Source organism: Eptesicus fuscus, chromosome 8, assembly GCF_027574615.1.
Source record: "Eptesicus fuscus isolate TK198812 chromosome 8, DD_ASM_mEF_20220401, whole genome shotgun sequence".
NCBI classification, from domain to species: Eukaryota; Metazoa; Chordata; class Mammalia; order Chiroptera; family Vespertilionidae; genus Eptesicus; species Eptesicus fuscus.
Genome location: NC_072480.1, coordinates 80,401,598 through 80,418,408, shown reverse-complemented (window position 1 = coordinate 80,418,408; position 16,811 = coordinate 80,401,598). Strand labels below are relative to the sequence as shown.

The window sequence follows — 16,811 nt, the reverse complement described above, 5'->3', positions numbered from 1 at the left end:
TCCCCCTTGACAGACTATTTAGGTGCCCATAGTCTTGGAGGCTGGAGTCCCAGTGTTTGTAGGTTCGCAGTTGAGGCAGCTGGTCCCTGGGTATTGGGGTTGTAGGGTCCCGGGAAGTATCCAAGGTCTCCCCAGTTGAAGGTAAGGTTGGGCTTCCTATCACAGCCACTCTCCCCTTCAAGATGGTGTGGTCTCTGTGGCAGAGCCGGCCACTCTGGAAGAGATTTCAGCAGCAGTAAAGGCTGCCCGGCCAGGGGAGCCAGGTCTGGCAGTCCCCTACAGTCCCGTGAAATATAGCTGTCCATCACTCACAAATACAGATGCTCTCTGCACGTCCATGCACTCTCATTTTCTTTTCTTTTGAATGATAAAAGATGAAATGGGTAATTCTGAGAATAATGTAAACAATTAGTGACAGACATGGAAGTGTCATGTCTACACTATTTAAAATGAAGTGTATTGTAATAGTGAAATTTGTTATTTCTTTACCCAGATCTATTTCTCTTACTCCCCAGTGCTAATTAAACTTACAATAATGGCATTATTATTCTGTCATATTTTATCTTCATTCATTTATGTCTGGAGATCAATAAGAATCAAAATGTTTTGAGTATTTCTTAATAGATGTAACGACTCAATACTATATATTCCATCAACATATATATTAATATGGTGCACCACAAAAGTGCACCCAGAACTTTACCTTTTCCTGTATCTTCACTCTTTGCCATATACCTAACTGCGTGACTATCGTCAAGAGATGGAATGAATACATTTCCATCAGCCCCCTCACCTCCCCCACCACTATCCAGCCCCTGAATCTGAATTCACTTATGCAAGGCCAAATTCATGATGTGTGGCGCCTCAGGGCCTTTGGTTAGAAGGGCCCTGTATTTGGTTTAATGTTCCAGTGTTGCTGTCCTAAGATTCTTACTAGTTTTAGACAAGAGGCCTCACATCTTCATTTTTACCTCAGACCCCACACTTATATAGACGATTTGATTTCTTTGACCAAAATGTTATTACCTGACTTGATTCAAACAGAGGCTTGAAAAAGTTCTCATGCTTTTCTGCTTTCTATCCTGTTTGTCTGCCATCCTCATGAGAATATGCATAGGTTAGCACGCTGAAAGATAATTACATGTGGACTACAACTTCCATGGCTACCCACATGTGACAGAGAAGTGTGAGCAATAGATATGTGTTCTATTGTATGTGGTTGTGATTTTGTGGTTGTTTATTATGCAACATCCTATATAATAAAGAGCTAATATGCTAATTAGACCGGATGGTGAAACGACTTTCTGAACAACCAGTGGGCAGGGGGATGGGGCTGCAGTGGGGCCACGAGGCAGCCAGGGCTGCAAGAGCTGAGTCCCTTGCACGAATTTTGTGCATCGGGCCTCTAGTTTTACATAATGTTACTTTTCTGAGATTCATATTGCTCTATGCCAAATGAGTTTATTTTTAATATGCATACAGCCTTCAAATGAATATTTCTCATTTATTAATTATCCACCCATTATTTATAGCAAGGAAACCTGTATTGTGGATATCCCTAGCCATGACTTCCTGGGCACCAGTGAAACTGATGGGTAATAAATAAGAAAATTCTCATTGCCAAATTTTTACTTCAAAGAATTATACCAGTTTTCACTCACATCAACAATTCAAATGCATTCCTGTACTCTACATTGCCAACAAAATGAGTATCTTTACTCATTTATTTTGTTAACCAATGGATAAGAAATACTACATTATTGTTGTTTTAATATGCACTTCACCGCTTCTTAATAACATATAGTATCTTTTAAAATGTTTCTAATTGAATGGCCTTCCAATACTTTGTTTTTTCTTTTGAATTTTCATTTTTATTCATGTGTCATTGGTATTTATTTTCAATCTGTGCTTTGTTATTCCGCTTTCTTTTTTTCTATGATCAGATTTTTGGGAACTTTTGTTTACTATAGAGAGTAACCCTTTATCTGTTCTATATGTTGCAAATATGCCACCCTATTGATTGTCTTCTTACTTTGTGAGATTTATTGATATAAAATAAAATTTTATCATCATTATATTTTTATTTTATTTTCTAGGTCCTCAGATTCCTGTCTTGTGCCTCTCACATCTAAATTTATTTCATAATATTACTATAGTATTTTTTAAATTTTTCTTACATTTAAGATGTAAATCCAATGCTTTCAGTTACTTAAATGCCTTGCATTTTTCAAGTTTTATCACTGTTTTTTATTTTCTTGTCTGTTGCAATTTTATGTTAACTCAGATATTGTTCAGGTAGAATACTTTCACATTATATTCTTTAGAGAGAATATGCAGATGGAATGCTTTCTGAATCTGCATATCTACAGAAGTCCCCTTTGTTTTCCTAATTGAGTAACTTGGCAATGTGTAGAATCTCTGAGTCTTATTCTTTTGCTATAAATTTGTGCAATTTGATACAGTCCATTATGAGTGAATTTTCCAGTAGTTGTTTGTGTGTACGGTTTTATATTAATTCTCCCTGATATATTATAACTCCCTTAAATTTTTATTTTACTTTTTAGTCCCCACACCTTATTTTTCCCAGGCACTTGCACCTGAACCAGCCCAGGCTATTCAGAGTTTTCCTTTAATAATGCATATAAAATGTGAACTGATCAATATCTGTTTTTCCCAGGGGATCTCTCTAGTTTTGTTATTTGACTGGAGGAAAACGAAAGGTTATCAGGAATAAGAGACAACAAAACAGACCCAGAAAGAGAGTTCCTGTTGACTGAAAGTACCCTGCGAGTGCTCTAGTCCTCTCAATTCTGGCCCTGAAATGCCTTTTGGTGTTTGGCATCCTTGAGAAAGTCCGGTCTCCCAACAATAAATAATGGTGTTAGATTGTTCCATGATGACCACTTCCTTCCATGAGAAAGACTTAACTTCTGAAGCATGTTTATATCGGGTTTGTCTACAGAGATCCTTTAGGTTGGCTTATGAAATGTGAGCAGGGACACTAGTATCCTGCTTCTAAACAAAGGCTTTGAGAACTATTGTGGGCTTCCACATTCTTTTTTCTCTTTCTGCTAAGAGAAAGGCGTTCTCTAAGGAGGGGACATGTCTTTCCCTGGATTCCAGCATGAAGATAGCATGTAGCCCAACCTGCAATAAATATGCAAAATCATCCATTGTTGTTTTTACCGCAGCATAACTCCATAAAAACGAAAAGCATGTTTTTTGCCATTATCAATGAATGGCTACTTGTTTGTAAATATTAACTGGCATATTTATGTTATTAGATGTATTGATGCTTAAATCTAAAAGAAAACTTTGTTGTGGGCATCTGGAAGCTCTGGTTTTTACTAAAGTCATTGCAGCTTCCATACTGGTATCTGGTTATACTGGTTATTCTTTTCTCTTATACACACATTATGCTTTTAGAAAGCAAATTAGATCATGGAAAGATGAGTCCATTTAATTGTTTGGATATCTGAGCTTCTGTAATTAAAAGTAAATTTGTTTAATTTCATGATTCTGGAAGTTTCTTTTATTAATAATACTCATACAATGAAGTGTCATTATCTTGGTTTAATTAGGTCATTTATAGACCCCCATTTCCTGGTGTATTCTTACAACAAATCAGGAACATTGCATCCAGGTTCTTTATTTAAAAAGGTAAGATTTCTTTTTATTCTGTGTAGATTGTATTTTTTATGTGTCAATGGTGAAAAGAAAAGTATTGTTTTATACTCCACAGAATTATTGGGCAAACAGATAAAAAATCCAAGTATAAGGTGTCAATTACAATAAAATCATATGGAATAGAACAACTACTTTTTAAATTTAAAATTTAGGAGTTGCTTATCCATTTTATATCTGGAAGTATTAGAAGGAGTTTGAGAAGAAACAAACAAACCAAAAATAGATGGAGTTAAAAAAGCTAAAAAAACAAACAAACACATTGAGTAGTTTAAATTGATATATCCTAGTCTGAGCAGGGAGGTAATGGTGAATTGTAGATTGACCATTGAGAAAATGAGGACAGAAAAGCATATTAGGTACAGAAACTGAATATGTTAACTGTGAAACATAGAAATTTCAATTGTAACCCAAAATGCTGGTAGGAGTAAGGAAATTTTTCAAAGTATGTGGGAAAGTTAGCCTTAGTCTGCAAGGTTCTCATTTTGCTAGAATATATGATTTGGAAGAAACCAAGGTTGACATATGATTGGTCATATTTTATTTATTGGAATTGAGATATTAATATAAATCCATATAGGCACAGCCCATGGACATAAGCAATAGTGGGATGAAGGCCTGGGGCGGGGGTGGGGGGTGGGACAGAAGTCAGATGAAGGGGACTTGGAGGGGTATGGGGGACATCTGAAATACTCTCAATAATAAAAATAAATTAAAAACAAAATAAATAAATAAATGGTATCTGGCATAGTACATTATATTCACCATCTACAAGTAGAAAGCACAATAAAATATTGTACATGATGTACCTGTTTTTAGACATTTGGCAATAGACAGATCAGGAGATTTATCTCTGAGAGAAAGGAAACCTAGAAGATGAGTCTCAAATTTAACTTGACCCTCTGGCTGGAAATAATGTCTTAAGTACAGCATAAGAAGTGGAACCAACCAACCACTAAGAGATTGGAGTTCAGGAATGCTGAAGCAATGGAACTTGAAGGAGATAGGACCAGAGATGAACAGAGCCTATTACATATATGTATTTGGGGGGAAGGTAGCTGCTTTATGTCCTTCATTGAGGATTAGGCTACATATTTGCTGGGTAAGACTCTATTGAAAGGTAGAGATTCAAATGGAGATAATACTATAGATCAGTGATTTTTAAAAATATATTTTTATTAATTTCAGATAAGAAGGGGGATGGAGAGAGAGAGAGAGAGAGAGGAGAGAGAGAGAGAGAGAGAGAGAAACATTAATGATGAGATAGAATCATTGATCAGCTGCTTCCAACATGCCCCCTACTGGGAGTCAAACCCACAATCTGGGCATGTTCCCTGACTAGGAATTGGATAGTGATAATCCTGTTTCATAGGTCAATGCTTAACATCTGAGTCATGCCAGCTAGGCTAGGCCAATGTTTTTTTTTTTTTTTTTTTTTTTACCTTTTTTTGTCTCATGGTACACATAAGCTAATTACAAAAATTCTGTGTCACACCTGAAAAAATATATAGGTATAATTTTGATTCACTTACACTGCATGGATATTGTTGTGTTTGCTGTTGTCATTTCTTTTTAACTTGACAATGTAAGGGAAAAGATGTCTCTGCCACTGACTAAATAATCAGGTATTGCATGTTTCAAAAATTCTTGCAACACACTCGTTGAAAATCAAACATTGTTGAAAGATAATGGATTGTTCAGCCCAGGCAGCATAGTATGAGCAGGCATTCAGCTGAGACCAGAAACGCTAATTCTTAGGAGAAGGCATCTGGAGTAATGGGTATTGTTATCACCCTATTCTTCACCCCAAAGCCTGAAGCAATGAGCAGTGTAAGGAGGGTTACCATTAAATTAATTACCTTCCTCTACAAAATGCAGTACTCTAGCCCTAGCTGGTTTGGCTCAGTGGATAGAGTGGCGGCCTGCAGTCCTAGGTTCTATTCCAGTCAAGGGTAAGTACTTTGGTTGCAGGCTCCTCCTGGGCCCTGGCCCTGTTCTGAGCTCATGCAGTAAGCAATCAATTGATGTGTTTCTCTCACATCAATGTTTCTCTCTGTCTTTCCCTCTCTCTTCCACTGTCCCTAAAACAATCAATGGAAAGATATCCTCGGATGAGGATTAACAAAATGAAATACTCTATAAGGATTCCAACATTGTAGTGGAAGGCAATAATGCACATAAAAGCAGAAATAAATGATATAGAAACATGAAAAAGAAAACATTAAAGCTCAAAAATTAGTTCCTTAAAATAACTAAAAAGTAATAATCCTAGTAAGACTTTTGCAGAATAAGAACTAATTCCATTAATATTAGGGATAAAAGGAGATTTTATTAGTCACACCTAAAAATAAATATTTGGGAGTATTTCAAAAGCTTTGTACCAGTCTGTTCAATGCTTCTATGACTTTGTTTCTATTTTTGTTCATCAGTTTATGTTATTTATTATATTTCAGAAATGAGTGAGATCAAGTAATATTTATCTGTCTCTGACTGGTTTATTTCCTTTAGCATAATGCTCTCCAGTTCCAAAGGTGGGGAGTGTGGGGCTAAGAGATCAACCAAAGAACTTGTATGCATACATATGAGCATAACCAATGTACACAGATGGGGGTTGGGAGGTGAGAGCATGTGCTGGGGGATGGGGGTGCCAGGGAAAGGTCAATGGGGTAAAAAGAAGTATTTATTTATTTATTTATTTATTATTTATTTATTTATTTTTATTTTTAAATTTCTTTATTGATTAAGGTGTCACATATTTGTCCTCATCCCCCCATTCCCATCCCACACCCATCCCCACGGATGCCCCAACCCCCTGTTGAACTTAACCATTAGATAGGCTCATATGCATGCACACAAGTCCTTTGGTTGATCTCTCCCCCCTCCCCTCACCCTCCCCTATCCTCCCTCTGAGGCCCGTTAGTCCGATCGATGCCTCCTTGTTTCTGGTTCTGTTCTTGTTCCTCAGTCTGTGTTGTTCATCATTTCCCCTAGATGAGTGAGATCATATGTCACTAGATATATACTTATAAGAACTGAATGTGAGACGAGCAATAATAGTTATGCTGACAGGCAAATGAATCAGTCTGTAGTGAGTTTCTTTCTGGACCAACAGTTCTTTTGAGACCCAATTTCAATGTCCAGTAGTTCCTTATGTGTACATGTCAGCACTGACCCCTCAGCTCTGGATGGTGGACAAATGGTGGTAACGGAGGTCCGACTCCCTCTGGTTTGGTCTCGGCCGGACCCAGGGGCATGGCTTCACCCGGACTAAGGGGCACGTGGCCTCACCCAGACCCAAGAAGTATTTATGTAATACTTTAAACAATAAAGAATTTAAATTAAAAAAAAAAGCTTTACACCAATAAATCTAATAGTTTAGATGAAATGCAAATTTTTATTTCTTTGGAACACATACCCAGGTATATGATTGCCAGGCCATATTTTAAGTGTATTTTTATATTTTAAAAGGAATTAAAGCAGGGGAGGGAGGGTGGGTTGTTAGAGATCAACCAATGAACTCATATCATATATGCATAACCCACAGACACAGACAAAAAGATGGTGAAGGCCTGTGTTGGGGGATGGGGCTAGGGTGGTAGAGGTCAATGGGGGAAACAGGGGACATATGTAATACTTTCAAAAAAAAGATTAAAAAAAAAAAAGGCATTACCAAAACATTTGCCAGAATGTTGTACTATCTTATATTTCCACTGGCAATGTATGAGAGGTGAGTGTCTGCATTCCTGTCGTGGTGATCACTATTCAGGATTAAAATTAACAGACCTTCTGATAGATGTGTAGTGATATCTCCTGTGATTCTGATTGGCATTTTCCAGTAACTAATGATGTTGAACATATTTTCAAGTGTTTATTTGTTCCATTTTTGTGAAATATCCATTACATGTCTTTTCCCATTTTCTAGTTTGAATTTTTTTTTTTATAAATTTTTGAGTAACCTACACGTTCAAAATAGAGGTATCTATTATGTGAATATATATTATGCCAGATATGTGGTATACAAATATTTTCTCCATTTTGTAATTTGTCTACATTTTTTTTCAAAAGGACATTAATCAGACATTTTTGCATTGTTCTCTTGGGCTCAGTGAGCATGTTCATGGGAGTTCATTTTAATTCTCTGTCAGGTAAATCATTTAACTTGATTTCATTAGGGTCAGTTTTGGAGATTTATCTTATTCCTTTGTGTGAGACATCTTTTCCTGACTATTTTATTAATTCTCTGTATAGGTGTCTGCTTCTCAGAGGGCTCCCTCAGCCTTCACTTTGGGGGAGTACAGAAGAGGACCCCACAAAACATCCTGGAAAGAGATTTGGGGGCCTCTACTAGCATTTTGCCATTTTCAGGGCAAAGCAGGCATCTATTTATTCCTGCCTTCTCTGTGCTGGTCAGCAGAAAGGACCAGTGGCATTTACCATCTGGAGCTGCTGCCTCTATTCTTTCCCTGTCAACTGGAGTCTGCAGGACTCATCAGAGCTCCAGGGTTGGTGAGACAGATGCTAGTTCCTTGGGCAATTGTAGTGAAGTGGAGGCACTGCATGTGTGGATCAACTCTTTCCTACCCCAGGAGGAAGCACAGAGCTGGGATTTTCCATCCACTCACTCTGGGCAGAGTTAGGGTGGGGATGAATCAATGGTGTCTGGTAGCCACCGCCTCTATTGTTGCTTGGCTGGCTAGACTGTGCTGAACCCATTGGATCTCCAGGACTCCTGTCACAGATACTAGTTCTTTGGGTCAGCCCCACAGAAACATTAGGGCCCTGGACTTGTGCGCAAACCGCTTCCCACCCATCAGTAGGATGGTAACTAGAGGATGTGTTTCTGATCATAAGGCAGTGCTCTGGGGCAGAGTTTCTGGTGACAAGCTCTCCCAATCCTCCCTACTGGCTTTGGTAAGAGATTTTCCACTCTTCTATGATGTGCAGGAGGCTTTCTTTTAGTTTCTGGTTTCTCACAAAGGGAAATTGCCTGTGAAGTGTTGCTGAATTGGTCTGTTTGTTGGGGGATGGAGGAGATAGGGCTTCTTACTCCACCATCGAGTTTAATTTCCAAGTTCATTGTAACAAATTTTCATAGCTTTTTAAAAATTTTTGTGTGATAGTTTCAATATGTGCCTCATCTCAATATTAGTATCAGTGGTTGTGTTTTTCCATTTTTGCTGTGATTTCCTTGCTTGTTGATATAAGGTGTGATTTTCAGTTGCATTCTCTTTTATTGTTTATTTTTTAATTGTCCAAAGTTTTACATATGTCTCCTTTTACCCAGATTGAGCCCCCCCCCCCCACCAGCCATTCCCCCCACCAAGCTCCCACTGCCCCAGTGTCTGTGTCCATTGGTATGCTAATATGCATGCATACAAGTCCTTTGGTTGCTTTCTTCACTTTTAAATAATCTTAATCTGAAAGCAGTCACCCAGGTTAAGTGTAGATTTAATGTGTTCTATCGTTCCAATGACAATTTAGCTTTCTTGGGTCTTTTGATGTTATATTGTTGTGCTCTGCTGCAGCTCCTGCTGGATCTCTGCCTGTGCAGCCTATAGGGGTAAAAGGCACTTTGCTGTGCCAACTTGTACTGCCTGGTGGGGCTGGATGGTGAAGAATCTATGGGATGGAGAGCATTTCCTCTGACTGTTCTCCAGCCACAGGATGTCAGTTGTTTCTCCCTTGAACTTTACTAGTGTCTCTTGGTTAAAAGATATCCTAAGTGGGAAATCTCTCATGAGGATCATTTTCTCTAACTGGGTGCAAGGCCAGGAGCTGAAAGTCTGAATTGCTCTCTGCTGCTGTGTAGAGTTTCAGAAACCTTATACTTTGTGAAGAGCTTGTAGCTACAATGGCTGCTGGCTCCAGCGCAGATGGAGGTAGCTACTGCTGGTGCTTGGCATGGAGCAGGGTGTGTTCAGCTGATGGCAGTGGGTGGGAGATGGTGGTTCACTGTATTTTTGAGATAAAGCAAATGGTTACTGATAGAGATGTATCTCTGGGAGTTTAAAATGCATAAACAAATACATAGGAGAGAATGGGATGCTTCTAAAGTTTTAACAGCACTGAATTAACAAAGGAATAGGACTGATTCTAGATTTCACTAGACTTTTAAGGGAAGAGAAGGGAATATATACTGAAAGAGAATATTGGGGGAGAACCCGAGACTTGCTATGAAAGTCCATGGGGATGAGAGTTTGAACTAAAGATGATCAATAAGGTGATTATTAAGGACAAAAATATGAAGAAATATCCATTAAGGTACTTTTGGGTAACTTAGAAAAATAAGTGAGATGTTCACTGTTGAAGTCAAATGAATGTTGTCAATTACATGAGTCAGCAGTTTCAGATCATATACTCAAGAAATGCAGCTGAGAAAAGAAAGGTAAGAAAACTTCTATCAAGTACTTATTAATTAATTAATTTATTTATTCATTCATTTATTTATTACTTATTTAGACTAGTATTGGATAAGCATTTGTGTACAAATTTCTTTAGAAAACATGCTTTCAATTTCTTGTGTATATGCTTAGAAATGGAATTTCTGGACCATTAGGTTTATTCTACATTTAACTTTATGAGGAACCTCCAAACTGTTTTCCAAACCAGTTGCATGTTTTCACATTCCCATCAGCAACGTACAAGAGTTCCAAGTGCTCCAGATCCTCACTAGTACTTATTTTTCATTTTTAAAAATGTATCCTTATTGATTAAAGTATTACAGATGGTAATACAGATGTTGCTTTGAACAAGACCCTTATCAGTTATATGATTTGCAAATATTTTTCCCCATTTCATGAGTTGTCTCTTCCTAGATCATATTCTTTGACGTGCAAAAGATTTTTTTTAATTTTAATGAACTCCACTTTATTTTTGGTTGTTGTTCGTGCTTTCTGTGTCAGAACTAAGGAAAGACTGCCCACTGCCATATCCAAATTTATGGAGATTTACCCCTATAATTTCTTGTAAGAGTTTTATAGTTTCAGCTCTTATATTTGGATATTTGATCCATTTGGACTTAATTTTTGAACATGGTGTATAGTAATTACCTGATATTATCTTTTGCATGTGGATTTTCAGTTTTCCTAGCACAATTTGTTGACGAGACTATTCCTTATACATTGAATAGTCTTGGAAGTTATGTAAAAATCTATTAACTATAGATATATTAATTTATTTCTGAACTCATAATTCTATTGCATTGGTCTGTATATCTCTCCTATTACAGTACCACACTGTTTTGATTATTGTAGCTGTATTCTAAGTTTTTATTATAAAAAAAACTCTTACAGAGTTTTAATTGGGTTACATATCTTTTTATTCCCGAGCTGTAATATCTCTTTTTATATCTTAGATATAAGTTCTTTTAAAATATATGCACAAACAACAACAGAAAATAAGCTGGAGTTCATTAAAACTACAAAAACTTTTGTACATAGATACAAAACAAAAATATATATAGAACAGAATAATGGTTGCCAGATGGGGAGGGGATTTGGAGGACTGGGTGAAAAAGGGAAGGGATTAAGAAGTACAAGTTGGCATTTACAGAATATTCACAGAAATGTAAAGTACAGCATAGAAAATATAGTCAATAATATTGCAAAAATTATTTATGGTGTCATGTTGGTACTGAAAATATCAAGGGAAACACATTGTAAATGATATAATATGAAATAATATTGATGTAAACTGTAATTAAAAATGAAATTTAAATTAAAAAATAAATGAAATAAAAAATATATATTATGAATCATTTAATCTAGGCCATGGTTTGCCTTTTTATTTCCTCAATAATATCTTTTTTAAAAATTAATACACCTCAGCATATTTAGCTTTAAGAAAAAAAGTGGAAAGCACAGAAAATTTTCCTGAATCCTAACAAATTAGTTACCCTATTATTAACATCTTGGATTAGAATGCTATATAGGTTACAATTTATGAGCCAATCCTACTAATAAAGAGGGACTATGCTAATTGACCCTCACACCATCGCAAAGCTGGTGGTGTCCACAGCCAATAAGAAGAGAATATGCTAATTGACTATCACGCCCTCAAAGACGGCGGCGCTCACATCCACAAGATGGCGGTGCCCAGTCCCCTCAGCCCTGCTGGGGTGGCAGGCACCTGGCCACCCCTTGCGCCTGCCTCCAGAGTCCCCCAGTGTCTTCAGAACCCCAGCTGCCCAGGGCCGGCCCGAGGCACAGGTAAGACTCAGATGGCAGCTGCCCAGTTGCCCAGGGCCACCCGAGACTCAGGTAACCAGGGCTGGTCGAGGCTTGCACTGCTGGCAGTGGAAGCAGCAGAGGTGTGATGGGGTGTTCCTTTCCCTGATTCCTGGGTTGGCTTCTGCCCCTGAGGGATCCTAGACTGTAAGAGGGGGCAGGCCGGGCTGAGGGACCCCCCTCTCCAGTTCATGAATTTTCATGCACCGGGCCTCTAGTATTAATATATTACTACTTACTAAATCTTACAGCTTGCATTAGGATTTATTCTTTCTTTCTGATTCTGTTTTGCTTGTTTATATTTTTTTAGATTCAATGGTTGATATATATTTATTGCCATTTTATGTTTCATATGCTTATTTTTTTTTCTTATTATTCTTGAAGAAGTATTACATTTCATGTAATAGTGGTTTGGAGGTGACAAACTCCTTTTTTTTTTTGTCTGGGAAGCTATATGTCCTATTCTAAAAGGTTCTTTCAAAATTATAGAATTCTTTATTATAGCAAGGATTTTTTGCATGGGATTTATAGGCAGACGAGTGTTAAGAGGAAGTAATTATAGGTAGATCAAAAGGAAATCTGCAAATCTGGTAAATAATATTGGTTAATTGGCTAAATATGTGCATTTCATAATGTCTAGAAAGTAACTATGAAACCACACACTTTATGCACAAATCATTCATGAATGTACCTTTATGTACTCCTGTTAGAGGCATTGCTTTTATCAAGGATATGCCGCAGAGATTCCAAATTCAGTCGTGACACTAAGCACCTGTTCTGGACTCAGGTAATGGCAAATTCCAGAGATCTGCATGATAGACAATCTAGTGTGACATTTTAATTTTTCCAAATTCCTTGAGTGACAGAGTGAAAGCAAAGAAAATATAGGCTTTGATTGTGTTTCTTCTCATATGCTTTCTTTTCCATGTCCTCCTCTTATATTTTTTATATTTTGTTGTCTTTATACTAAGCTTACAGTCATAAAATTTATTCAGAATAAGTCCACTAGTATAAAGAATATTCCTTTGGATTAACCCTATAACAACCGCAGGGACTTGTAAATGCCATAACAGACAGATGGTATAAAATTAGGTTGAAAGTTAATTTGAGTAAAATGGAATGATTCCTAGTCTTAAATATACCGTAAGGATAACTATCAATTTTGTATAAAAGTTTTCATTTGGTAATGATATACATTTCTCAAAGAGAAAATCTAAATTATTTTTATGTATTTTTATGTGTTTAAATATTCAGGGGATTATTGCAGTTGGTGAACCTCAGTTTTGGAATTGAACCATTGGAATCCACAACTATGTTTGAGCATATGCTTTATCAAATAAAGAATAATAAAGCTGATTTTCTCCCATTACAAGACAATTATCCTATGATCCAATTGGGAGATCAGGCCTACAGGATTCTTGTGAAGTCAGAAGTAAGCCACCATATTCTGAAATTTTCATTTTGCTACTTTTGATAAACTTATTCTCATAGAAATTAGTTACATTTAAAAAATTTTTAAACATATTAATTATATTAACACCTCTTATAAGACATTTAAGTATTTTATGAATATATCAATAAGAATATGTTGTCATATATAATTTAGAAGTGTAATAAATATAAATTCACATACTTTAAAAACAAAAATTATTCCTTTCCCCTAATTTCAAGTTATATATATATATATATATATATATATATATATATATACTTGTATATATATATATTTATACTAATAAAAGGGTAATATGCTAATTAGACCGAGAGACCTTTCAGGAGACCTTCCGGACAAAGCCATGGTGGTGGGGCTGAGGCAGAGGTGGTTAGGGGTGATCAGGCTGGCAGAGGAGGGCAGTTGGTGGCAAGCAGGCTTGCACGGAGGGTCAGTTGGGGGCAGAAAGCCGACAGGGGGAGCAGTTGGAGGTGAGGAGGCTGGCGGGAGAGGGCAGTTGGGGTTGATCAGGCTGGAAGGAAGAGTGGTTAAGGGCGATCAGGCAGGCAGGGAGGAGAGCCAGCGGTCCCGGATTGAGAGAGGGATTTCTGACTGCTGGTTTAGGCCCCACTCCCCAGGGATCTGGCCTAAACCGGCAGTCTGATATCCCCTGAGGGGTTCAAGATTGGAGAGGGTGCAGGCTGGGCTGAGAGACAGACCCCTCCCCCCCATGCATGAATTTTGTGCACTGGGCCACTAGTGTTCAATAATATAAGCTTAATATGCTAATTAGATCAGAAGTACTCTGGACGTCCTTCTGGGACAAAGCTGGGTCTGCATCTGCAGGATCCAGGCAGGGATCCAGGCAGTCAGGGAGGGTTTGAGGCTGCTACAACTGTGAGGGCCTACTCTTGCAAGAATTTCATGCATCAGGATTCTAAAAAATAATACACACACACACACACACACACACACAAAGTGGTATTATTATTGAATTTGCATCCTACTAATGCAATGATGACCAGATTATCTGGTTATTATTTTGTCCATATTTTCCTTGCCAATACATATTTTAACTTTGTAAAAACTATTTTGATAGAAAATTTAAAAGTAGACCAAATCAAATATCATTATTTAGAGACAGTGTTCTTAGAATTTTGAAATATTTGGCCCAATTTTTACAATGTATCTTCTTATAAATGTGGATTTACAAATGTACAGATAATTTTTAAACAAAAAATGATCTAACCATGTATGATTCTTTGAAGTTTCCTTTTTTTTGTTCTTCAGAGGACAATACATTCTTTCACTTAGTAAATTACTAGTGCCCTGGTGCAGCATTCTAAACATTGAAAATAAATTAATTAGAAGGTTGTCGGCAAGGTGGGACTGGGCAAGACCAACCAGACACGTCCTGGAGCTGACCTCCCATGGTCCCTCCCCGGCTGGCCACGCCTGGGGTGGCACCAAGGTCAAAGGGCATCTGTGGAGTGAGTGGGATACTTCTGGCAGGTGAGGTCTCTCGGCCTGGCATGAAGGGATTGGACCAAAACCGGCTCTATGACATCCCCAAGGGTCCTGGATTGCAAGAGGGTGGTTCTCAGGTGACACACCCCAGAATCGAGCTCCCTCCTATCTGGTTCCAGGGTGCATCTCCCAAGAACCGCTTCTGCCAAGTCACTGCAGCTCAGCAGCTCATGCGTTGAGCATCTGCACCCTGGTGGTCAGTGCGTGTCATACTGACCTGCTGGTTGGCCGGTCAGAAGGTCGCTTACCTTTTTAGATATATAGATTTAATGTGTCTTATTTTAAGTAATATTTGTTAACATTGATTAACATATTGAATATATGTAAAAATTGCCATTTAATTCTTGTTAAAATGCAGAATGATCACATGACTAGCAAATAACCTGGCACTTTCTTTCTTTTTTTTTTTTTTCCACAAGGAAACACAGACATGAAACTTTATTGCAGTCACTTAACACATTGGTGTTAATATTTTTTTCCAACAGAAAAGAAAAGGGCATCTGGACTGTCTCCAGTTTGCCCTCACAGAAAAACCATAATCTACATTTATCAGAAACTAGTTGGTAAATTAAAATATAGTAGCAACTTTTCAGAATCTTCTTTTTCATGAAACTCATTAGAGCATCATCTCCATGTCAAAGCATTCACTCTGGGGCTGCTGAAACCTAGTGGGATGACCTCATCATCTTGTGAAGAACCTCCTGGGCCTCCTGGTTGTGTTGCTATGCTATGCCAGGGTGAGGGGGCGACAGGGTGTGAGGACTCCTGTGGTTTTCAGTCTGGGGGAAGGGGCAGAGGAAAGGGCCTGCAGTCTGTCCCTTCCAGAGGAAACTCAGTGGCCAGAGATCCAGGGTGCCAGCAGCAGGGGCCCATCGGGTCAGCACATTGTGAGCCTCCAGGGGACAAGGCAGGGAGGGGCTCTCAGCCTTCACGTGGATTCTGCTATCTCCACCGCTCCACTACCTCAGCCCCACTTTGGTGTGGCATGGGGAAGAGGGGGCCCCAGCCTGTTGGGGGCCCAGCCCGGCCAGGAGCAGTGGCTACACCAGGCTGCTCAACTCATGCCCTGCTCCAGCAATCTGGTGCTTTTCTCTCACTTTGCATTCCCACAATTACTATATGACTCAGGAATTCCATTTCCAAGTACCAAGAAAAATGGAAGACAAAATTGCACAAAGACATGTACATTAATATTTATAGCAGCTTTATTTATAAAAGCTGAAATGTCTACAAATGATCAACAGGTAAATGTACAAGCAAGTTGCAATGCATATCTTCAATGGCACACTACTTAGGAAGACACTAATGAATTACTAATAATCACAACAGGGATGAAATCTGTATGAAGGAAACCAGACAGAAATGAGTACATGCCATATGATTCCATTTATATGAAATTCTAGAGCAGATCATTGTAACCTATGTTGAAAAACAGCAGATCATTGGTTTCCTTGAGCCTGTGGCTATTGACTTGGAAGAGGGTAATGACAACATTCTTGGCCTGACTTATGGAAATGGTTACATGGCTGTTTATATTAATACCAAAAACATAACTGTATACTTAAAATGGATGCATTTTATTGGGTGTAAGCCACAATGAAGTCAATATAAATAATTGAAAGTACAAACATGATGAGAAAATAGAGGCAATGTTTGGGGGAAACTTGATGGGCTACCTCTCTGTGTGAACGTATATAATGCACATAATTATATACCATAGAAGAATTTAAAAAATGTTTTATTCATCTCATGTCCTCTGTTTCACAGAAAACATTGGATGTTATGCTATTGAAAAGAACTCTGAAAATACACATCATTATGGATAAAGCCTTGGTATGCATTCTTGATACATTTCATCATATCTTTTTTTTTTGTGTTTAAATACAAAAGGAATAAGAAACATTCTTTCTTTGCAATACAGATATAAAGTGTTCAAAATGTGT

At 37.9% G+C, this 16,811-nt stretch overlaps 1 protein-coding gene across 2 annotated transcripts in view; it reads left to right on the top strand.

The window, feature by feature from the left end:
• Nucleotides 1–16,811, top strand: part of LOC103290323 (A disintegrin and metallopeptidase domain 3-like) — a 92,922-nt gene that overhangs the window by 20,816 nt on the left and 55,295 nt on the right. For both annotated transcript variants that reach the window (XM_054720316.1, XM_054720315.1), the window contains exons 4-7: nucleotides 3,582–3,660; nucleotides 12,620–12,696; nucleotides 13,164–13,341; nucleotides 16,636–16,701. In XM_054720316.1, coding sequence (XP_054576291.1) covers nucleotides 3,582–3,660; nucleotides 12,620–12,696; nucleotides 13,164–13,341; nucleotides 16,636–16,701 — 400 coding nt within the window. The remainder of the gene's footprint in view (nucleotides 1–3,581; nucleotides 3,661–12,619; nucleotides 12,697–13,163; nucleotides 13,342–16,635; nucleotides 16,702–16,811) is intronic.